This window comes from Epinephelus moara, chromosome 21, assembly GCF_006386435.1.
Source record: "Epinephelus moara isolate mb chromosome 21, YSFRI_EMoa_1.0, whole genome shotgun sequence".
In the NCBI taxonomy this organism is placed as follows: Eukaryota; Metazoa; Chordata; class Actinopteri; order Perciformes; family Serranidae; genus Epinephelus; species Epinephelus moara.
The window spans coordinates 23,179,146-23,204,560 of NC_065526.1; the positions used below are offsets into that span (position 1 = coordinate 23,179,146).

Below are 25,415 nucleotides of genomic sequence, written 5' to 3' on the forward strand. Positions count from 1 at the left end.
GAACATTGATCATGTCGCAAGGCCTCATTGATTTACTCAGATACATTTATATGCAACACCTATCGCTATATAAATCCATCTTATTGACATAACATTTGTAGGAATTCAGCTGCTTTCAAATGGTTACCAGGTCATTAGCACCTAACAATCAGAGCCTGATACTTCAGCTATGAGGGGTAAAGCATAAATCAATTGATGAAAACCTGTGTGGTATTGATTTAGACTTAAGAGTGTGAAAACCTCTTTGTATAAACTCAAGGAGTGCCATATGGAGTAACATGGCTCTCAGAGCTTAAAAGCACAGACATGAGGAATCATGAAGAGCCCTCATTTTGGTTCTCCCACAGCAGCAGCCTATCCCAAAAGTTGAAGTAGGGAAAAAAAATCTAAATATGTGAGTGATTACATGTTCATTAGCTCCGCAGCGCACTCTGAAGTAAGTGCTTATATTCAGCAAGGGTAGCAGAACTCTGAACATCTGAGAGATGAGATGCTGTACTGAATATCCTTGAGGGAGGAGAAAAATAGTGGAATCAAAACAGGAGCTGCAGCGATGGCGGTATTTGTTTTTCGTCCCCCATTTTTTGCACTATTTCTCCTATCTCTCAAAGGAAAGATTTAACACAGTCACTCCAACATTACATCCTGAGCGCACTTCAGCATGTCAACTATATGCTCATAAATCTTCAGGGAGCTAGGAGGAGGGAGGTTTACACTTTGGATTGACTGTAGCGTACACTTTGAAGGCCTTTTGTTTGACTGAGAGGCCTTGAACAGAACAACGATACAGGTATTTGGGAGGGTGTCACGGAAAGGACAATGAATGTTTGATGATATTCTTTTATGGTGAAGGGGAAAAAGGACTTACTGCACTGGTGGCCCTGGACCACGACGTCTTTGATGGCCAGCAAGCCACGCTGCCCTGAGGTTACGGCTTCAAACACAATCTGAGGAGGAGAGAGGAGACTCATAACACCAATGATAAATGGGCACATGTCTTCAAATGGCACTTGAGTGAGGCTGCCCGTGTGCACAGAGAAGTTCAGCTCCTGCTAATGCGATCTGCCCGTAGCTGGGCCGCAGCTGGTCACACAGCTGCGGGCCACTGACATTATTTCCACAATATGTCACAGTTGATAGGTGTTATGACATGCAAGTGTTAAATTAAGTTTGAGCCTTGAGACGATTAGCACAGCCTGTGACAAACACACAGTGTATGGAGGGGGGCATCACTGAGATACCTGTCTAATCATTTGATTTGAGTTGCCCACGTGCTGAGATTTTTTCCCCTCACCCCAAAATAATGTAGGTGAATGAGAGTACACTGAATAATGAGATTAAAAATATTCCTATTTATACAGTTGTCTCTAGGTTTGCATTTAAAGTGCTTTCAATCTTCTTATAAAGTCAAATTACCCTATTAAAACTTAGGAAATGTCATAGCTGGTACAAAATATCTAAACCTGTTGATGGGAAACATTTGAAGTAGGGCTGAACAATGTACTATATTAGCCATTGATACTGATACCGTCTTAAATTTTGGATATCTAAAAGCTACATTACAGTAAAGTGATATTCTGAATTTACCAGACTGTTCTAGCTGATCTATCATTTGCCTTTACAGGAGCAGCTTCATCCCCTTTCCTACACAGTGGTAGTGACAGTGACAGGCTGTGGAGGATAGCGTTAACACAGCTCCTTTCAGGAGTAATGTTAGCTCAGTATGTGTGTGTGTGTGTGTGTGTGTGTGTGTGTGTTTGTTTGTGTGTGTGTGTGTGTGTGTGTGTGTGGTTGAGACATAAAGTGAGGAAGAGCAGGAGAGACGGTGGTCCGCACTCGCAGCAGGAAACTATTGCCAATCAGACTGGAGAAGTTATCAAGTTGTAGTAAATGTACAGTAAAGTGTTAAACATTTCCTGCCGTCTCATCACCCAGTGCTGGTTTGTTTTTATACTCATCACATCTCCTGTGCTAATGGGCTGCAGTAATCAGTTACTGAGTTACTAATATTTTTCATGTTTATGGGGAATTTGAACTACCTGACTTGTCTGTGCTCATGTAAATAGTATATCCTGGATATGATCATAACCGGGATACGAGTCATTAACGCATTATTCATGTCCGTGTCACATAAATATTTTGTGCAAGCACCATTAGCCAGCCCTTTAATATTGTCACAATATCAATATCAAGGTATTCTTTCAAAAACTTTATGTTATTTATAGGGATGTCCCGATCCAGCTTTTTCACTTCCGATCCGATACTGATATTACAGCCTTGAGTATTGGCCGATACCGACACTGATCCGATCCAAGAGCGTAGTCATGTCATGTCAGTCATGTTAGAAAAGGTTTGATCAAGCGATATTACTCTAACAAGAACAACTACTTAATCAGGTAAGTTAGAATGATCCACAACAGTCGGTATGAGAAACTGACCCGTTTATTGTTAACAGGGTTAAATAAACAAACTTTAAACTTGAACATTAACATTAAATAAAAAATATAGCTGGTTTGCTTTGGCTGCTTTGGCCCCTTAATAAATAGAAAATAAATCAACACAAGAAATCTTTAAAATGTCTAACATTGAAATTAAAATAGCAGCAAGACTCCACACACTTGTGCTTTGGCCCCCTAATAAATAAAATATAGATTAACACCACAAGACATTGTTGGCATTTAACAAACAATGCAGCCTTTCCTTTTCAGTTATTTTTGTAGTGTGAGTGCCAGCCTGGTGCTGCTCTTTCCTGTGTGTCTGCATGCTGGCCTGGTGGATTGATAGTAAGTGCTGGAGCGGATCACTGGAATGGACTTTATGAAAAACTGGATCGGAGTTCTTGGATCAGCATTTTTCCATGCAGTCCGATCCGATGCTGATGCACATTTTTTGCTAACATCGGCGGCCGATACCGATCCGAATATCGGATCGGGACATCCCTAGTTATTTAAGTCTTTTTTCCAAATCGCCCAGCCAAAATCTGCAGTGCTGTCAAATCAAATATATAAACAGAGAGGTACTGTAGCAAACCTCTGACATACTGTACAGTAACTTCCAAATATAATAGTTTTAGGAGGCCAAATGCTAAACCTAACTGAAAATGTAAGTGGGACTTTATTTAATTCATACATACAAAGATTAGAGAAATATGAGTGTTTAATAGTTAGCAATATTTATGTAATATATTATGATTAAAAAAAACAGATTAAGGTGACCTCTCCAGTCTTAGTTGGCCATTTAATTTTAAGTTTTTGGCATAACGTTCCGTAATTTGAGGTATACAGTGTATTTTTGTGAAATGTAAATTCAAACAAATGAATTCTTCGAACATCTGTTTCCGAACAGGTGCATAGGAAAAGGACGAGCAGAACGCAACTTGTAGAAAAAACTCCAGCACACTGTCTAACTTGCAAAAATAATGATTTTATTGCTGCAAAGTTTCGGTGACTAGACCTTCATCAGGCAAAAACTGATGATGCCTGATAAAGGTACAGTCACTGAAACGTTGCAGCATTTTTTGCGGGAGTTTTTTCTACAAGTTGTGAAATGTAACTTAAAATCTTTCATGTTTGCATCATCATTCAACAGCATTTTGATCAACTGTAATCTATGTGTAAGAATGAGTTTGTTTGGTGCAACCTGATGAATCTTCACTTAGCAAATACTTTGATTGAAACAAGGCAAAGTTTAACCTTACTGGTGCAAGTGGCTGCTGGTTACTTTGGATATTTCACAGCCCTTACTGTCAAATCTTTTTATTATTGATAGAATTGTTGGCACTGGTTTCTATTGAAGAAATAAGCTCTGTAAAAACGGTTGAGTGTGGCAGAAATCTTGGAAGCCAACATTTAAAAACCTGAAAATATGAGACCAAAATATCAGCACGAATAGATGCCATTAGAAGTGTGAACACATGTGAACATACATGTTGCCATTAACAGTTGCTCTGTGTCTACTGTTACTTCATTGACATGTATGTTGCTATCTCTGACTACAAAAAATCTGAAATCAGCTACAACTGTGCTGTGCAGGACTAACATGACCCTATTTTAAGGGCCAAGTTCTCCCGCTAAACAAATTGCCTTAAGCCCCAACAGAGGGCGTGTCCCAGCAGAATGTCAGAGTTATGCACTTGCTGGTCTGCGCTGTGATAAAAAGGGAAACAGAATGCCAGTCCCTTCCCAAACCCAGGGTGTGGTACAGAGACGCATTACACCACACACACTCCGACTGCACATGTTTTGCATGCCATTACTCCCTAAATATAAGCCTATATCTTCCACTGGATGATATATATTAATGGATATGTTTAGTATATGGTCGCACACAGAAACTTGTGTCCTGCCAGTCGTAGCTAGGCTGCACACACATACATCTCTGAGATTCCTTTTGTAGCCTGGGAATGTGGAGGCGGAGATAGTTACCATTGTCATCTGGGAGGCAGGATGCCTTCAGATAAGGCTGTCTAATTATAAATTTCTTTTTTTGTCTCATGAAATATGAAAGTGAATGTCTTGGGTGCCAATTATGGCCTCATTACAGGCTAATTTAAAGGAAATTAAAAGGCCAACCACTCCATATATTGCCACCAGACAAATGAACTAGCCCCCACTCTCTAATTGAAATCCTTTGTTTGTGCAACAGACATCAGTCAGCCTGCCTAATAGCTGTGATATAATTGATTCCAACATCAATGATAGTGCAGTGCATAATTGGGCCTGACCCACAGACTGAAAATATTCACATGGGACGAAAGCTGTTGATGTCACAGGAAAGTTCACCATTCTCATTTGTCAGAGAGAGACACGGTGAACCCAACATTCAATGTCTACATCACCGCACTGGCTATCCCTGAGGGACTTGGCTAAGTACTACATTACACCAGGATTGATTAGCTCTGCCATAGGCTCTACTGTATTGAAATCAAGATAGATGAGGACATTTGGGTTTTTCTCTCTCATTGGTGCATTGCCGCGTACACATAGATAAATGATGGGTGTTCATCTTATGCGCAAAGTACATATCTTGAGTAATGTGCACAGTATTGGTCGCATTTCAACACATTACGCTTATTAAAAATTATAATTTTTGCACAGTGTTCAGCAGTTTTGGGAATGCACGACAATCTCAATTAAAAGTTTTAGGGATGACCTGACAGAAGAGTAATTATCAAAGGCTGAAAGGCTCATGATGACTAAAAGCCTTACCGGTAATTAAAAAATAATTTCCAAGTATCAGGTGGCTTCCCTTTGACGATTGCGTAGGTTACTATGCAATTAAAGATACCTATAATTAGTGCCATGTTGTTAATTAGTGACAATTTCAGGCATCGGCCTCTCTCTTCTTGACTGAGAGTGGCGCTAAGATCATTAGCATCCTTGCATTTACCCATGTTGTCAGTTTGGGTCTGGAACAATTACAAACCGAGACAGACCTTCCGCTGGGCTTTGAAAGGCAACAGATGCTGGGAATTCCCCTGAACACACTGCAAAGCATAACACGTCATTTTGGGCCGAGACGCTCACCCCACGTGCAGAGATCTGCCCAAACACACCGCGAACAGCATGTCAACATGTTCAAGCATCACTGAACTTCACTTTGAGTTCAAAAGCAACACAGTTTAAAGGTTGGGTTTGTTGCCTTGAAGAGGCAGATAAAGTCAAAGTGTCTGAACTTTGCAAATAAAAGCTGAGGAAAACGTTTTATTCCTTAATTTCAGTGCAGAGTCAGTGACATTCAGTGCTTAGACTTGTGGTCTGCATTTTGTTTCGGCATTCCATTTCGTGTCTGCATGTAAGATGAGTCCAAACTCTTGAGCCAAACTAAAAAAAACATCTGACCAGACTGGCTTTGCATCATTATGTCACATGCCGGTCGCCCTCCTGTTTCCTTCCCCCTCTTCTTTCTGTCTTTCATCCACATGTCTCTCATTAAGGCTCCTATCCAGCATTCGGCAGTGAGAAGCTCAGCGGTGTCCCTTGTTAACTAAGATATCAGGGTGGCTATGATGAGCAAGCAGGAGGACTCCCCTCAGCTCCGCTGTGGACAAGCTCTGCCAGGCCATAATGAAATAATTCACCAAGAGACCGGTCTCCCACTGGGAGGTTAAGGGGTCTCTCTGCATCAATTAACATTTGGTGGACTCGTGGAACAAGCCCTGGCGAAGACTAATAGCCAGGCAAGTGTGAAATCACCTTGCCCCGGCCAGCAGTCATGTGCATTGGTAAGTGAAAATGAGTTTTCAGAATTGGAAAAAGAGGACTGGCTCAGATGGAGGGGAGAGAGAACAGATTACCATGGATACCGAGGTAGTCCCAGAAATCAATAATCTTAGGTCTTTTGAATGGGCCATTGTGCGATTGTTTGGACCTGAAATAATACATTTGTCTTGCTCCACCCAGCGAACAGGCTTTAATGACTCTGGCTTAACTATAAAGGCTGCTTACAATACGCAACCTAGTTTTGTGATGAGACATTATGCAAACGAGAGCTGGATTCAGACCAACATTTCCTCACCTGGTAGAAGTTGGGCCAGTAGGTGCTGATGGCCAATTCTACCTGTCCCCAGGAGCGAGTGGCTGGACCTGACACGTTCCAAACAGGCATCCCCATGGGACTGTTGTTTTCTTTGATGTAGACGTTTAGGTGACCAGGGTGGCTGTTGTCTCTGCCTCCTATATAGTAGTGAAAGGTAACGCAGTGGGTGTCATTCTCCCTCAGCTGCGGCGTCAGCAGTAAGGCCTTCTGTCCTGCAAAGCGTCCGGATGTGTTCACCATCATGAAGGCTGAACCTGCAACATGGACAAGAGGATATATCATGAGCTGAGCAGCTTATATCCAACCAGCAGTTCAAAGTGTCAGGTAAAGTGATGTCCTATAACATCAGTCCTACAACTGCAAAAAAAGTAATTGGAAATACTGTTTCAAAGGGATTTAAATGTTGGTAATATTTGTAATTAATCACAACCAGGAAGTGTTTCTTGCCATGGTAGATGCATGGCTCTTTGAAAGACAGTGTTGGTCGGTCAGTTTGGTTGACCATTCTACTGCTTTGGTCCAGACTGAAATATCTAAACTACTGGATGGATTGGCATGAAGCTTTGCACAGACATTCATGGTTTGTAGATAATGTATCCTAATGACTTTAGTCATTCTTTAACTTTTCAACTAGGGCCATCACCAGGTCAATACTTTGGTTTATGAACAACTATGTGAAAACTAGGGCTGCCCCTTCATAGTCGACCAAACCTTGACTAGAAGGTCATTAGTCTGCAAGATTTCATTGGTCGCTTAGTCGCAGGAGGAAAACAAAAAAGTAAAACTCTATTAGGAGCTGCACCTTGTCAAAATAAATCAAAACCTATTTGTCTGGACCATGTGGGAATTTAATTTGAAAGGACAGACACAGGAAGAGGCCACGCTCAGCAGTCAGACAGGAGTCATGTTAATTCCGTAAATATTCAGTCTGACAGATACGGAAAAGTTGATCATGTTAGTGCAGGGCTACCCAGAGCTTTACATCTGTCCCACAGACGACAGGCCTACACATTTATAAACAGCACCTGGAGGAATATCAGCTCTGCACTCAGGATTTCAGGTAAATAGGCTATACGATGTTTGTTAAGGTAGCTTAGCAATCTCAGACACAATCTGTCACCATGCTCTTGAAAGTTGGCACAAAAAGGCCTCCTTGCGTTTTCCAGGCAGTTAAAGACGCGGCATGTGTACGGCCCCTAATTTCCAGGGCTGGTACCTGCGGTTATCACACAGACTAGTTAATAACATGTCGGGCAGGAAATCCAAAGTGTGGGATCATTTTGAGAAGGTGAAGGACGAACCCAAGGTGATATGTAAACTCATGTTCATTGGTCGACTACAAACATGACGTATCATCTGGAACATGTCAGTAGCTACATGCCCATTAGCCACTTAGCACAATCATTACTGCTTTGCCGACAGCGTCATTAACAGGCGGCTCGCTCAGTGTGTGACGTGCACTTGTAGATAAAATATAGGCCTATATTAATGAAGGTTCATTAGTATGGTTTGTATTTCTCTGTAATGTAGCACAGTGTTAACAATGTTACTGATACTATTCTTTCTCACAACTTCAACTCAAACCATTGTGTTGCCCCGCCCAAAATATATCATTTAATAATTAAATTAGTATCATAAACATGAGTGCGAATAGTCAACTACTGGCTCTAAATGACGACTACTGGTTGACTAGGAAAATTCTTAGTCGGGAGCAGCCCTATGAAAAATGAATGATATTTCCCTCCAGCCTCAGCGGTACTTGTACTGTGATTAATTAGCTAATGTTAGCATGCTAATTCACCAAACTAAAGTGGCTAACAATTTAAACATTAAAAAGAGTACCAAAAATACATAAACAAGAAGTGCCAGTTAGGTGGGACAAATGAAGTAATACCTCTTTTAGTCAACATCCTAGGCATGCTATACCAACACTGAAAACAAAAGGTCAGTAAACCCTTAATTAAGGTCTTGTAAAACAGTATTACTATAGTCCTGTGCATATTAAAACTTCTAATTTTCCTCAAAAAGTAGAGACGTTGTTGAGCCTTAGCAAACCCAGACCTAAACCTGCACAAATCAGCATGTTCCCATTGTTATTGCAACCATGTTAGCATGCTGACGTTAGCATTTACCTCAAAGCTCTGCTGTGCCTCAGACAGCCACTAGCATAGTTATATAGAGTCTTAGTCTTGTTATTTAACATGCACTTGAAAGGCAACACATGGTGGTGTATAACAAGCATCAAAACACTTGCACAAAATATTTCAATGTCTTCTGAGTCGATATGTCAGGATACACCACCGTCCTATTTATCTGTGTATTCTTTGGGTTATCAATGCCACATCACATCAAGTTTGACACTCGCATGACATTGTATTTAACAAACCAAAAGAGAAAAGAGCCCAGAATCACAACATTTTTCTCAACTGTGTGATTATGTTTTGAGACTTAACCATGAACTCTGCTGAGTTTCAAATCCTCAGCAGTGAGGCTGGGATAAATAACAAATTCATGTAATGTGTCATTAAAGAAACATGCCAAAGACTAATGTGATACTCTCCTGCTTTATCCCTGGCAACATAATTTGGATCTGTTGGTGTTTAGAGGCAGGTGGTTATTAACTTAACAGAGAGATCTCCGAGACACAAATCAGAATATTACTACCAACGAGGTCCTGAGGTAGCTAAATGAAAGGCCTAATCTTATAAGACTATGCAGAAAGCAGGTAAATGACTGTGCTGAGACTGTTTCTATTAGCGCTGAGAATTCAAGCATGTGACCCTAATGAGAATGTGCTCTTATCTTTGGATTGATGCAAAGTCTATGATCATTATCATTCATCAAAATACAAAAACAAAAAAAAGAGAAAGAAAAATGACTAATCATAAAAATGCTAAGTGTCTGAGAGGAGTGTTTTTCCCCCTCAATGATACAGAGAAGGGAAATGATGAGAAATCAATAAGTAAAAATCTGCCAAAAAAAATGCCAACCAAGCCCCATTTAGATTTTATTGCTCTGGTTCAATATTAAAGGTTAATCTAATTCTCTCCCCTCTTGCCAATAAAACACAAGTGAGAATTATTATATTGGCAAACTTTCAAGGAGATGCAGAACACATTCTATTTGTCATCATCCTATTTAGCTTGGCTTGGTAATGAGATGGCACAAATCGTAACAGCATTTGAGACACGGCCAAAAAGACTCAGTTCATGTTGAAATACATTTTCTTTTTGGAAGTGTGGTAATGATTGGAAGGCACATTCTGCTTAGAGGTGAGACAAACAACCTGTTAGCAAAAAAGCTCTGGTGCTCTCCTGCATGTGAAGCAGAGCTGAACCCGCGGCGGATGTGAATCTTTGTCATTAAATTTAACATCTGGCGATTCGCTCAGATATGGTGTTAAAAAGGGTGAATAACGTCGACTAAATCAGCAGGCTTGGTCCCCGAGTGTGTCAGCCAAACAGCCTCTCACAAAACCCTATTTGTTCCATCAATGACTCGAGCTTGCCCACTTGTCTTCTTGTGCTGCACTTGTAACGCTCACCAATTCCAGATGTCTCCAGCTTCAGATAACGAGTGGGGGTTCTGTCATGTTTACACAATGAAACAGGAGGAGGAGGAGGAGGAAGAGGAGGAGGAGGAGCAGTGAGTTGTGATGACACAGAGTCAGCCTCCCTGGCTTTGTTTGTCAGGTGGTAGCAAGTTGTTGTTAAAAAGGATCTTAACGTGTTTGGATCACATTACATGAGGGGATGAATTTTAATATGAACTATTAATAACTCCACACAAAAGGGAAACCATGAACACAAACCAGAGGAACTGTATTATACTGCTGGTGAATCTATGCTCAGTAAGAGTGCGTGGTTCACATTGGATTGTGGATCTCTGAATCACATGAGCCAAAGTGGAATACAAAATATGTGGGCCAGACATTACATTGTATATCAAAAATAAACTGAGGCTTCCAATTCACTCTAATCAGTTCTCTCAGATTTTTTTTAGAAATTTGAGAAACAATATTTCCATAATATATTTTAGTATTTCTGGTCTGGGCTGTCAAAATAACACACTCATTTCGATTAATTAATCACAGGTAAATTAACGCTGAATCATCGTGTTCCATGGTGACCTTTAACCCGGTGCATCATTGAAGGCCACAGTGGCTTTGTAACATAATGGAGGCAGACGAGACGACACTGCTCGGCCCCGTGAATGAACATTTACATTTAAAAAAATCCCCAGATGGAGCTGTTGATGGGAGCTCCGTCCTCTAAAATTTCTGCAGTGAGGAATTTTCGTACCATCAGAGTTCTTCAAGCCTGAAATATCACCTGAACACAAAGCATTATACAGTGATCCCGGAGGTCCAAGCTAGCACAGCCTCTGATGCTAGCGCTAGTAGCCAAACTCATCAAGCCACACTTGACCAGGCATTCAGGTGCAAACTGAGTAAGTCTACATGTGACCGACTAACTCCCTTGCAAAATGTATTGCAATAGACCGCAGACCAGTTTCAGTGGGAGAGGACAGGGGGACAAATGTGTCCAAAATCTAGCAGCTTTACTATGACACATCTGTGAAAATTCAGTTTAAGATTACTTTCTTTTTTTACATACTTTCATAGCAAAAACTGATGTATGCGATTATTTAGATTAATTAATCACTTAGCATGTGATTAACTTGATTATTTTTTCTTGACAGACCTACAGTAAATACATAGTTGAGCGTGAAAGTGTATTGCTGTAAATGAACAAATGTAGGTCAAGATCCCCTAATCGCCTTTTTTCTGTTGCTTTCAACTACATCTCATGGGTTGTATTTAAAAACCACCTTCTACATACAGTTCAGCAGGTACAAATTTTTTTTAATTTTAATTTTTAATTTTATATACTTTATTAATCAATTTTTCACTCTGTTGTCAATTACACACAGGTCCAGACACGCACATACACAAACTGGACCTATACATGCACTAAGTGGAGAGATGTCAGAGTGGGCTGCCCATGACAGGCGCTCTGAGCGGTTGGGGGGTCGGTGCCTTGCTCAGGGGCACCTCGGCAGTGCCCAGGAGGTGAACTGGCACCTCTCCAGCTACCAGTCCACGCTCCATATTTTTGGTCCGGACAGGGACTTGAACAGGCGACCCTCCGGTTCCCAACCCAAGTCCCTATGGACTGAGCTACTGCCACCCCTATACATACATACCCTATACATACTACATTTGTTGGTAGTATGCAGCATGAAATTCTTTTTTGCAGTATGTTTGACCAGGCTTAGCTGGTGTCCAGTTTTGGAAAGCGGAAGTAACAATAGCACAGCTAATAGCAAACCACCACTACTGTATATCGGCAGTTTGCCTGCAGATAAGGGCCTCTGTGTCCTGCTCTGTCTCTATTAACATAAAATACGCCCTCACATTAGATTAAAGTTATGTATGTCATGTTGTTTTCTTATTGACAGCTCGCTGAGGTTATCATTGCTGTCGTCGTGATAGCAAATGTTAGCTCAGCAGGCTTATATTAAATGTAATGGCTTTGTTATGGGTAGTAAGACGATGGTAGTTATGTTCATTACAGATTCATTACAGCTGTAGCTTAGTCACAAAAATTAACACTGAATGTGTTATTAAAATGTGAGTTGTTGTGACTGTTGCATTGCTTTGTATTGTGGGGCACAGTAAACTGTCCAACACACAATGGAGATTTTTTCAGAATTAGAACAACATCAAGTTATTTTTGGCATACTTTAGATTTTTCTTTTGTTTGCATATTGAATACTGCATGCTATATTTTGGGCAAATCAGTACTGCTAGTGTAGTAGAGAAGTTTAAATTAAAGAACTAAGACTTTTGATGCATACAAGACTTTTTTCTCTCAAATTTTGGTTGCAAATTTGTTAAAACCAAGTTATTGTGCACTTCTCCTTTTCCAACATAATCCATCCACCTGACAGGTGTGACATATTAGATTGCTGATTAAACAGCATGATTACTACACAGGTGTGCCTTGGGATGGTTACAATAAAAGGCAACTCTAAAATGTGCAGTTTGATCACAACACAATGCCACAGAAAGTTTTGAGGGAACGTGCTGTTGGCATGCTGACTGCAGGACTGTTCACCAGAGCTGTTGCCTGTGATTTAATGTTCCATACAGTGTCATTGAGACCAGTCTGCCAAACAGCTAATGCAACAACTGGTTTTCACAACTGAAGAATTTCCTCACAAACTGTCAGAAACCATCTCGGGGAGGCTCATCTGCATGCTCGTCACCCTCACCCGGGTCTTGACCTGACAGCAGTTCAAAGTTGTAACCGACTTAAGTGGCTAACTGCTCGCCTTCGATGGTGTCTGGCGCTTTGGAGGAATGTTCTAATCAAAGATGAATCACGGTTTACACTGTGTTGGGCAAATGACAGGCGGTGCGTGTGGCGTCGTGTGGGCAAGCGTTGTGAACATAGTGGCCCACGGTGAGGTTATGGTGTGGGCTGAGATAAGCTACGGACAACAAACACAGGTGAATTTTATCGATGGCACTTTGAATGCACCGAGATGCGGTGACGAGATCCTGAGAGCCCTTGTCATGGCATTCATCTGTCACCATGACCTCATGTTGCAGAGGCTGAAAACATCCCATTCTGCTCAACAGTGCGTTCAAATTCCTGCCAATTTCGCAACCTCACACAGCCATTGATAAGGAGTGGGCCAGCTTTCCACAGGCCACAATCAACAACGTGATTAACTCTCTGTGAACTAGCTGTGTCGCACTGCACGAGGCAGATGGTGGTCACACAAGAAACTGACTGATTCTTTGGGGCATCTGTAACCAAAATGCATTTCTGTAGCTTCAGTAATGCCGGATCCCAATAAATGTCTTTTTTTCCCAAGTTAATCTGCACATTTTAGAGCTGCCTTTTATTGTAACCATCCCAAGGCACACCTGTGTAGAAATCATGCTGTGAAATCAGCATCTTGATGTGGCACACATGTCAGGTGGATGAATTATCTTGGAAAAAGAGACCTGCTCACTAAACGTGATTTTAACAAATTCGCAACTAAAGAGAATAAGTCTTTTGTGTTCACAGAGAAAGTTGTAGATTTTAAAAACTCAAGAATAATGGGAGCGAAAACAAAAGTGTTGGGTTTATATATTTATTCAGTGTATTTACAGCATGATTGTGGCTTTCCTGTGTTATAGATTGTCCCGCACAGCAGGACTCTGTTGTGATTTAATATTGTGAACAGCCCACTGTTGTTCTCCCAGAGCTTTTTAATGTATTATTCACATTCAGTTTGTCTCCGATTCAAGTCTTGAGGCTAATTAATTCTGAGGCTACGCAGGAAGTTGTGTAAGGTACATGTAGAAGGGCAGGAGATGAGTCGACTTTGAGACACTTGTTTGTCCAACCAGGTGCCTCTATATGAGGGCTGTGAGGTCTCTTTAATAACATTCAGCCATCTGCTCAGGTGCCCAGAACATTTTTGTTTTTTCCCTTTGAGGCATCAGCAACCCTTGGTGTGATGCGAACCAGCACTAATAATCAGTTGATGAATTGTTCAGTTGTAGCTCATGTTACAAAGACAAAGATGCTGGCACCACTGCTTTCCTCTATGATTAAAACAGGCTGTTTACTTTTCATTTCAAAACAGCCATGTTGTGACAGTGTTGCACAGGAGATTTATGCGCAGCAGTGCTCTTTGTTAGTAATTAGAGATGAAAATATCAGATCCCTCAAGCGGCATTTGTACATTTTTTACTACTTCGTTAATGAAATATTAATAAAACAATAGGTACCCTTTGTAAGTAGTCACTTTTCATTTAATAAAACTCAATGCAGTGGCTGTTAATATTAAAGAGCAATTATTTGATAGAAATATATGCAAATATTAGAGCAATTCTTCCTCCCTATCAGGCAGGTTGCAGAACTGTAGCAATGACACTGTGAAATTGCTGTCACCAAATTTGAAGCCTACAAATCGTCTTGCTTTGGGTCAGTGGACCTGAACACAACAAGGAGGAAAAGTCTTTGCTTTCCTCATTATTGACCACCATAAAACATAAGAATACAGTATTTTAAATGGCAGCGTGCCGCCTCACCGTGCTGCCACTGTCACTGTCTCACAGAAGTGAAGAAGATGACAGGGGAACACTGATTGTCATTCAGTTTCTGTGCTCTTAGAGCCTAATGACCACATACTCTGCAGGACCTGCTGCACCATGACAAGCTAATTAGCCAGCGAGACTAAGAGCAAATTATAATGACACTGTGTTAGTGCTGTGCTAATGTGCTAGTGATGCACACGGGTGTTTTCTCTCCCTCTCCTCTTCTTTCTCTATCTCTTGTGCCTTAACAATGGCGTGTTCAAGACCAATTAAAAATAGAGAGCTCTCGGCACACTCAAGGCCTGTCTCTGCAACTCTGTAAAGGCCAGGGCTCGGCTATTGTCTAAGGTATTCAGAGGAACAGATTTATTATTATTCCAATGTAGGCCACCTTCACCTCCAGTTACAATGATGGCTGAACATGGAGAACATGGAGACTGGTATGAAAAATGAATTAGTAAAAGATGAAATGTCCCTGCCGCGGATGCTACATACATTCATGTTGCTGTTCAAATAGAAAAGCATAACTTCATTATACTGCAGTATTTTAGACATTATCAACAAGGACGCTGTGCCTGAATGAGGGCCGTTGCACAAAAACATTAACCCCGCATTGATTATCAGACAATTCATTGTTAGAGGCCATAGATGAGACGGTGTGACAAAAATTGATAACATCTGGGTTTGGCCCCAAAAATCTCTTGGTCCGATTCCACTGAATTTCTGTCATTAGTCAAGTTTTTTGATTTAAGAACTGTCGGCTCTAAGCAATGAGTACTACTGCATACTGAAAAGGTTGTATAATGAATATGCGCAGGTGTGTTCTTCCTGCTGGCCCCGCCCATGACTGCCTGCTCACCTCATAGACTTTACATTGTGATGATGTCACAGACTTTTAAATAGCTTCTCTCAGCTCGATGAAAGTTTTACAAATATAAAACCTTCATGGATCAAGAATTCATAAAAGAGAGTCATAATTGACCTTGTCTGCAGTTCAAGGTGTCCTGTCAACAGTTTTACAGACGTCTCTTTTATAATGGTGGTCTATGGGGAAAATGCCTTTTGGACTGCACAGGATTTTTTTCTGTAATACCGCAAGTGGCCTCTGGGAAAACTAGGAAGCAAGGCTAAGTGGCGTTCCAGGGGAGCCTGAGAATAATATGCCGAATTTTGGACCAAACTGTTGACTGTCAAATTGTGTTTCAGGTAACTAAGGCACTAGGTTTTGACATGAAAGAAAAATGTGTGTATAAAAGACAATATCTTTGGTTCTGCTGCATCAGTTTTATTTTTAAACAGTGCAGTCTGTCAATGTTATTGTGTAAAACTTGAATTAAAAGCCCTGTCCCTATTATGATTGTTAGAAGTGGAAGAACTGAAAGAAGACAGAAAATTAGTATTTCCTGAATTCTTTTTATCTGGTGTTGCTCTTAAATTGTGTAATGAGATAAATATCTTGCTGATGATTTATCTGATGACAAAGATATCCACAGACAGTTTCACAAGATGTATGCGCAAGCTAATATGCTTGCTGGCAAATTTAGCATGTGTTCAGTTGATGTGACGATAGCTCTTTTTAGAGCATTTTGCACTATACTGCCCACTTGTGACAATCCTATAGGAAGAGCAATATGCAAAGACTCAATGTGGCCTATAACGATGGCAGGAGACTACTTCCACGATAGTGAAGTGCCAGCCGAATGTTTGCAAATGTTGATGTGCCTACTCGCCCTGCCATAACATAACACATAATTGATATGTTATTCAAAGCCTAATTTTTATACAAGTAATATTCATATTGGTTCAAATAAATAATTTGGTCGTATTTCCTGGTCTTTGCTGAGCACTAGTTCTGTGTGAAAGGGATTAAAGGCCTGTCCCAAATACAAACCTGTAGAGTTCATTGATTTAAGCAAAAAATAGCCCAGGCTACTAAAAGTTTTACGGTATATTCACTAATAGGCTGCTGAAAAACACCCTAAATTCATGTGGTATCAAACTAATAATAAACAAAAGTTTTCTACTGGGAAAAAATACTTTTCCAGCAAGTGTAAACCCACAAATATCCAGACTGAGCTGGACATTTAGCAACCCCAAAACAACAGCCTCAGTGGTTTAACGGTATAATGAGCCACAGAGATATACTCCAGGTGAAGGCCTCCGTCAGGTTAATCCTTTCACCTGTCAGCTCACTCACACTGGCAGAGCAGTTGGGAGATGGTCACAGTTTGTGTCAGTCCTGGTGACACACTGGTAATCATTTAAGAGCTAAATAATTTGGCATTTTTTTAAGCACCTAATCGTTCAGGGGTGCAACTTTCAGGCAGCCTCACAACCCTGGTATCTATCAAAGCAATAAGTCTTGTGCATTAAAGCCAAGTCTTTTGAGCTTTACTGCTCTGACATCATCCTGAGAAAACAGGCACAAAATAATGATCATGATCCGCTGACACGCTGACAGACCAACAAAGCGATGAACAGTATAAATTCCTGCTTTCGTTTCAAAATCGCAGTTTTTCAAGATTACAACAATGTGACAAAACCAGATCCTAATTTCCTCATTTCTTGCAGTAGAGTCTCATTTCTTTAGACTCCTTTTTTGTACTCATCGTAGAAAGCAGGAGGAGGTTTGTGGAGACGCAGAAAGAGTACAGTGACCTCAGGCCAACCTCACACGAATCCTATTAACCATTTTCGGTTGCATTCCTTCCTTGTTTGACTGTAGGAATGAAAAACGTTGAAGACACTATGCCAAGAAGACTGACTACCATCCAATGTGTTCATTTTTAGAGACACATGAGTACACATATAATATAAAAGCAGCCTGATAAATGCACTTCATAGCAGTGATACATGTAGAGGGCTGGATACACAGTTTTCAATGAGGCAAGGTTAAGTGGCTGCATTTATGAATTTTATTTTCTCCCTTGGTTCGTCTCCTTAAAAAGGCAGGGAAGTCTTCTTAATGGGAATACAGTCTTATATAATTTAGTTCACACAAATAGGGTTCTGTCTAATCCTAATCATCAAAGTCTATAGGCTGAAGGTATTTAGATTAATTATCAGTTGAGTGATGGTCTGAGCAGAGGATATAATTTGCAATAATGACTAGCGCTCATTATTTCTCCTCCATTCAGGTCCTGAACTCTGTGAAAATCATTATGTGGGGGAAATCAGAATGAAGGGGCGCTCTTTAAACCCAAACCCTCCAGGTCTCATTTGCTAATAAAATTCACAGAGGTCACCACCGCAGAAAAGCACGGCTGCCGCTTCGGAAATGTCAATGAAGACAGGGCTATTCTCACTGTCTGCCACCAATCAAAAATGCTCTCGCTGTGAGGGTTAGGCTGTTAATGTGAACAGCCGTGGCCTCCACTCAATTTTCCAAGAACTTTCCCTGTGTCCTTTGAAACATGAAAGGGGCCTGATAAAGTAACAGTGAATAAGTTTGGGCTCTCCATATGAAGGAGCTGCCAGGTTTCTTTGACGGTGTCAAACAGATTCACCCAAAACCATCCATCATGCGGAACACGTTTCAGCCCTGTCATTTTAGTCAGGTGGAACAACTGACCCTTATTATGTTCCATGACAGCATCTTTTGTTGCTGTGTGTCAATCAACAGCAATTCTTAATGGCTTAATATGTCATCTTAATATGCAGTACGCACTATTGGCGCTTCACTGCAATAAATGGGTCATATAATGGCCCATTTGCCTGATACAAACCCATTACACAACAGAGAGTGTTCATGTGAGTCACCTAGCTGCATCATTAGCCTTAATTGTACATACCATGCACACTAATGGGAAAAGATACAGTATGCAAATATGTCCTCCATCATGACAGTACAGTGTGCTGTCATAATCCTGTTTATAGTAATGGACGCAATCCTGTTTGTTCAGACAGCTTAACCCGGCAAACACGCTAAATTGAAAATCGCAGTCTGTCATCCTCTGGAATTAATTCAGGAATTGATCAGACGTCATAATTTGCTGTTCTGTTTCGTCCCCTAATCATATAATGGGGCTTCTCCTTAACCTCACAACCTTGCCAACGCCGTGCAAGGTGTGATTTTCACAAAAAGTTGTGAATGGCTCAAAAGCAATTAGCTTATTTCCCCTCCCTCCTCAACAGCAAATCCCATCTTTTGCTGATGTGATTTAAATTCTGATTAAATTTCTGACGTCCTTCAGTCAGTGGGTGTTCTCTCCTCTCATATTTTAAGTGGCTAGGCTTCTCTTCCTTTCATTTAAACAGCACATACAGCTCCGTAAACAGCACTCGGTTGACCAGGTAAGGCGGAGGGGCTTTGTCAATTCATTACATCCTGATTGAAATGGTCAAAAAGGTGAACGGTTTGACTTTTAAAATGATCCGTCTTATCCATATGCAGCAGCCGCACTCTGAAGAAAGGCACCCTTCTGGGTTCAAGAGTGAGCTGCATTTGCATGAACGCATTATGAACCTGACAAGAAAGCACCAGAAAGAGAGAAGATCACCGTTACCCTGTGAAGAACCTCATTGTGCCAATCCTTCACTATTGTCTAGGTGTCATTATCGACCAAGGGTGCGCTATCAAAACAAAGACCCTGTGCAACAGTGAAACAAAAACATTCAATTTCTCTCCCGCAACATATTTAGAGCAGACATTAAAAATACAACAATAAGTCATTTAGCCGGAGCTGCTTTTGCTATTGTGCTGAGCATAATACAAAAACCCTAATTAATCTCAGTTAGAGGACCTTCTTTCTCCTCCTCCCCTTGCCATTATTCCCCACAACGAGTCCCAGGGGAGAGTTAGGGAGCAGCAACCTACTGCTGGCAACATCCATGACACCATCAGAGGAGGAGGCAGCCTCTGCACCAGCTGGGGCTCACTAAAAACAGCTTCCTTCTTAATGGCATCTGGACACCCTGTGCAGCACCACACTGCAAACTTCCTCACCAAATCAGCCTCTTCCATTCTTCTCAGAGACTACTGCGCCATGTTGGGGAACTTACAGCAACAGAGAGCAGGGTGGGAACTCAGACATCAGTATTTTTGATACGTCTTTGATTTAAGCGTGGTAATTTTCTATCCAAATACAACGCAATCCAAGCCAACATCTGGCTCTGACAGAAGTGCGTCCAGCTCCATCCTCCAAGGCTAAATAAGTGTCATCTTGGCTCAAATGGTTTTAATATCATTGTCCAGGACAGATGAGGCTCGTTGGTAACAGCAGGACTGACAGTGACAGCTCTGCCGGGGGTTTCTCCAGTTGGCTAGGGAGAGGGAACAGACTGGGGAGTGCCCAAGCAGACATGCAGAGCCTCAGAGCTGGGCTGAGCCACCCTAAAGGAGCCAAAGCATGCAATCAGGGCTGTGCGGAGGGATAAACAAGACTACTCTCCGTCCAGACGTAGCAATTAGGTAGGGAGCGGATTGTCATAAACAACCAAGAGTTTCAGGCACTGCTCGTCCCTTCTTCATGTGACCAGAGGGCTTGTTTTCCTCGTTGCATTTCATTTCGCTATACCGTTTTGGTACTCTTTTATTTACATGTTGGGATGGAATGGGGCCAGTTTGGCCTTAAGTTGCAGTATTAGCTGTGCAGGATGAAGGAGAGTCCTCAGTGGGCTCACATCAAATTCTGCACAAGGCCTTTCACGAGTGTACTCTTCACAAGTACCACAATGACCTCACAATTGATCTCACAATCCTTTGATAGATGCTTTTGCAGGTAATAGATGTGTGCAGCTCTCAAATCTGAGAGAGGGAGTTAACTTGTTAAATTGGCATTTTCTCGGGTCTAATCCAATTTTTCATATCGGCACCTGAGTGACAGATACAAGTTTAAACCTGACAGATGTCAATGCCGGATGATTCTGCAAAACCCATGATTACAAATAAGGACATCTTATTTTACATCCAGTGCCAGCATTTTTAAACTCTCCCTTTTCTACAGTATCACTGTATGTTGCCATGACTACAGTCTTTCCAAACCAAACTATGGTTGGGGTGTGGTTAGGGTTAGACAACAACAACAACAACACTTGTTATGGTTAGGAAAGGACTGTGGTTATGGTTAATAAAAAGCTGAGCGGTCTGTGACAGAACCCTCACTCTGTCAATGTCATGCTCCACCACCCTGATCTCTTCACCCCTTTCCACCTTACTACATTAAGGGTGAACTAATTTCTATAAACAGATTCTGCATATGTTTAAACTGTGGCCAAAATGCCAAACTGTGCATATGCATTACATGTAGGCAATGCGCGGTTACTTTGGTATCGGAAGTGTTCTGGTTTCCATTTGCAGTCCATTTGTGGTCCGATTGGTATTGACAAATCATGTTAGAATCAAGCAGCAACCTCCGGGGCTGAAAAATGAAGCCAATGTGGTGCCAAAAAATTGTGGTTCCTCAAACGAGTCAATCTCCATAGACACCCACATTAAAATACCTACGTTTACAACAGAAATAAACATTTCTCCAGCCTGGTACAAAAATGGTTTTGGTCCCTATAGCTTATACGCCACACTTTTACATTTTATTAAAGCTTAAAGTTACCCACAATTTTTATTATGTATTTAACCTAAATTTAACCAGGAAGTCCCATTGAGATTGAAAATCTTTCTTAGAAGAGAGACCTGGCCAAGGTAGCAGCCAATCAAACACATTTTAAATGCAACAAATAAAACTTACAATACAAAAATCTGCAATAAAACAACATAGTGGCCTCTCAAGAAAATCAAGCACGTCCCTATCACCACATTATTTATGATGCCCTTAAATTCATCAATGGGTACATTAAAAAGCAACCACCTGGAGGAGCGTACCTGGTGACTACCAGAGCTGACACACAGATGGGAGCAGAGGTGGGCCGGAAGTTTGCCAATATTGCATTATAGATAAGAATATACCAGTGCTGTTGTCTGTGACTGGTCAGTGATGTCCAACCCACCAAATTATAAAGAATGCAGTGATGAGTAAGGGACATTGCATTTAGAATAAAACGTAGAGATGCATAGTACACTGAAACAAGGCTACGTAAAATGGAGGAGGTTGCATGCATGATTAAAGCCAGGGCCACTTTGAGAGACTAGCCATCTGCGGATGGTGTCTTCGCTCCTCCACAGCTCCACCCTTTCGTCTTAATTTGGAGCTTCTGGCTCCAAAAGAAGAAAAAAACAAAATGGCAATGGCTGTAATGCCAAACTCGAGGCTTCAAAATGGGTCTCTACCAACCAATGAGTGACATCATGATAGCTACGTCTATTATTTCATACAGTCAATGGTTTGAACGGCAGGTTAACAGACCGTGTGGACAGGCAAAATGCATTGGCCTAAATGCAATTTTGAAACCCATCTTTCATCCAATGATGAGTTTATTTTTTTAACTTATCTGCATTTATATGCAGATATCTGCTTATAGACATTAGCCAAAATGACCAGCGCACAGAAGAGGAAGTCTTGGCTCACATATACACTGGCTACACCAGATCAGCCCAAAATATTGGCCTTCACCCTCAGAGGCTTTACCATCGCAAGGCTGATAGTCGATGGGTTGCGAGATGGAGGGAGAACTGCTTCCTCTATTGCCATTAAATACTGGCATTTTGAAAGATTCTGCACCTTTTGATTTACATCCAATGCCAAGGGATACTGGAGTTTACATGAAAGCTAGATGTTTAAACTTCTGGAAGGATTTGATTTGCTCTGAAAACTTAGCAAGGTTTTAATCATCATTTAATTAATAAATCCATATTGACATTGAGAACACCCCTATTTAGAAAGGTACTGTCCCTAACCAATTTCGAAAGGGTTTGACGTAGCAATGCCGTCTGTTCGGAACAATCTGTCCTGTGAGTATGATAAGGTCGTTTTGTGAGGATTCATAAGTACAGGTTGAGAGTGAGACAGCAATCAGAGGTGAGATAGCTTTTTCACCAGTGTGGCTTTCACCTACAGTAAATGCATTTCAACCTATCAACACCCTCTCCAGTAGCCCTAAAACAATTTCATCCGTCAAGTACACTACATTTCACATCCCTTTCAATGCGGTCAAAGAGGAGAGATTACAATTTTGCACGGCAGGTTGAGTGCTCACACTGAGAAATGGAGAAAGAGCTGCAACCTGTTAATTACACACAATTCAAGATGCACAGGTAGAAAACAAGATCATCTGAAGAGTACTCAGACTAGGAAGCACAATCAGGGACACCTCTTAACCAGACATGGGATTTTAATCAGATATGTTAAATTTAGACCGTGCGCGAGGTGTTAATTTGTAGGTCAAGGCTTTTCCAGATTTCGCTGTAACCTTTGCCCAGCCTCCATGTGTCCCGACATTAATCAATTGCGATAGAAAAAGCACACACTTCCCCCTCCATGGAAAGTAATTTCTCTGGGGCGGTTCAACACACATCATTCTGATGTACACACAAACAGGTCTGGGCACTGGCTGCTTAAAATTAGTGAGGGCCTGCTAATTAATTCCCCCTCTGTCACTGGGGGGGCCCGGTGCAATCTATCTGTGATGCAGCCTTTGTGAGATTAGGCGTCAGATAGGGGAGGAAAACAATATCCATTAGTTTGCAACGCTACCTTTGTTATAACACACAAAAAAACGTCTTTCCATTAGTCTAATTCCTTAGGTGCCTTCTGCTCGGTGGTGGTGATATCTCTGCATTTCAAATCAAATGAAAAGCGATCAATGGAACATTAAAGAGACAAATTGTGTGCGACAGACACAAAATGCAGGGAAAGCATTTTAATGAATTTCAATATGTGGCTGACAAAAAGACTTCTTTAATTAAAATGGATCTGAGCATTTTGATATCAAATGTCGCTTTTGTCTGAGTTCTGTGCGGTAGAGACTCAGGTGGAAAGCAGTTGCATGAACATCACATATTGATAATTGGGGCGGAGCCAGACGTTGTAAACATACAGGGTTCTGTCCAAACCCAGGGGGGTCCAGGTGCATGTCCCCCATCTGGGAGATTTTAGATCATGAAAATGTATGACAATAAAAAGCCTAAAAATTTGTACATCATCTGGGAAAAACATAAAATGAGCCTGCATCGTATTTTGTATTCAATTGTTCTCCAACTGTCTTCATCATTCTGAAACCATAACATAACAAATGTTGAGATGATTCATTTTCCCTCCTGCCACCTAAAAAGAGGCAAAAATTGTCTCATGTTGCTATTTATACATAACATAGTTTGGGTAGGAATTTGGCGTAAACAGCATTACTAATCCTCAAACCTATTTTTGTTATGCTGTGCTGGAGTAGAGTTCACAGAACAAATGTTTAGCTGACAAATCTGTTACATTTGAATCCGTGCCATAATAATCTGGGCTGCTCAAATTGCAAATCAAGGATCCCCAACAATGCCAAGTAAAGGCTGATATATATTGTGCATAGACTACATGGAGCCTATGTAAGTGGCCTACACCATGGTGAGCATTTATAGCCTACTTGTGTGATGCTGCATTTGGAGTTACACTTCCAAAACGCAAGTTGTCGGTGGGGTTTCTATGTTACTGTGTTAAATTTCTATTAAGTGCTCAAAACACATAAAACGCACATAAATGGCTCTATACTGACAACAGTAAACACAAGTACAAAATCTGGATCCACTTTAACTCACAAGGTTCACAGACAAAACAACTGTCTTTTGATAGACATGTTTTTGGTACAAATACAACATGCTAACATTATTAGCATAAGCCTATGACATTTTACATTGCATAAATTAGCCTAGCAGCTAGTGGAGTTTTCCTCCACTCATATGAAGCCAGGAATGACAGCAACATTTAATATATTTTGTCCTGTTTACATGTTCTGGTTGATGTTTTCTGCATCTTTGAACTTATCAATTCAAAAATCCTTTCTGTAAAATGAAATAAGCGCTGACACTACAACATGAAATATGTAATGTCATCTTTGGCTCAATAAAAATAAAATAAAAATTAAGAAAGGTAATGTGACCAAATTCAGCTCCATTATAACTCACAAGGTTCAATGACTACACTATAGTCTCAAACTAAACATTTTCCCCCACATATACAACATGCTAACATTATTAGCATAAGCCTATAACATTTTACATTACATAAATTAGCCTAGGGGTTAGTGGACCTTACGCTACTCATATGTAAACAGGATAAATAACACTGAAGACTTAAAATGCTATTTCATGGGGGCTTTATTGTCTTCATAATTTACTGCTTCTTACCTGTGAAATAAAAGTAAATAAAAGCTTTGTGTCACTGAGGGAAATGGTTTCAGCTTAAAAAAATAAACAGGGCCTATGCTATAGAAGTATAAATCCTACTTAAACGTGATCATCAATAGACCCTTTTACTGTTAGTAAACAGTATGATGTTTTTGGTAGGCGGGGCTTAGCTGGAGGCAAACAATTCTCCACAGACATTAGCTAGTGCTGGTTAGCAAATTCTGTTGGCTTGTTTTGGATAATGCGAGTGGTGCATTCAGCAATATTCAGTGGTGGAGCACACTCTGGCACAAACTGGACCGTTCATAAATTCGGAGCACTGTCTGAGTGTACCGTTCAGTTATCCAGAGCGCTGCACTCTCGACATGGCAGAGCACACTCTGGGCACTCATGAGCAGCAGAGCCCTGAGCCGAGTGAATGTGTGATTGACTTAACCATTCGTTAATTCATATAGAAATATAACAATCCATTTCTTCGACTAACAGGGCTCTCATTTTAGTGTAGAGCATCGGACTGAATATACGAACGCACCATGTCAGGTCACTCACTCTCCG

At 41.0% G+C, this 25,415-nt stretch overlaps 1 protein-coding gene across 1 annotated transcript in view; it reads right to left on the reverse strand.

Annotated features, from left to right (window-relative positions):
• LOC126382826 (receptor-type tyrosine-protein phosphatase mu-like) overlaps nt 1-25,415 on the reverse strand; it is a 224,656-nt gene that overhangs the window by 148,015 nt on the left and 51,226 nt on the right. The window contains exons 3-4 of the mRNA XM_050032912.1: nt 6,517-6,791; nt 869-947 (exon numbers count right to left, since the gene is read on the reverse strand). Coding sequence (XP_049888869.1) covers nt 869-947; nt 6,517-6,791 — 354 coding nt within the window. The remainder of the gene's footprint in view (nt 1-868; nt 948-6,516; nt 6,792-25,415) is intronic.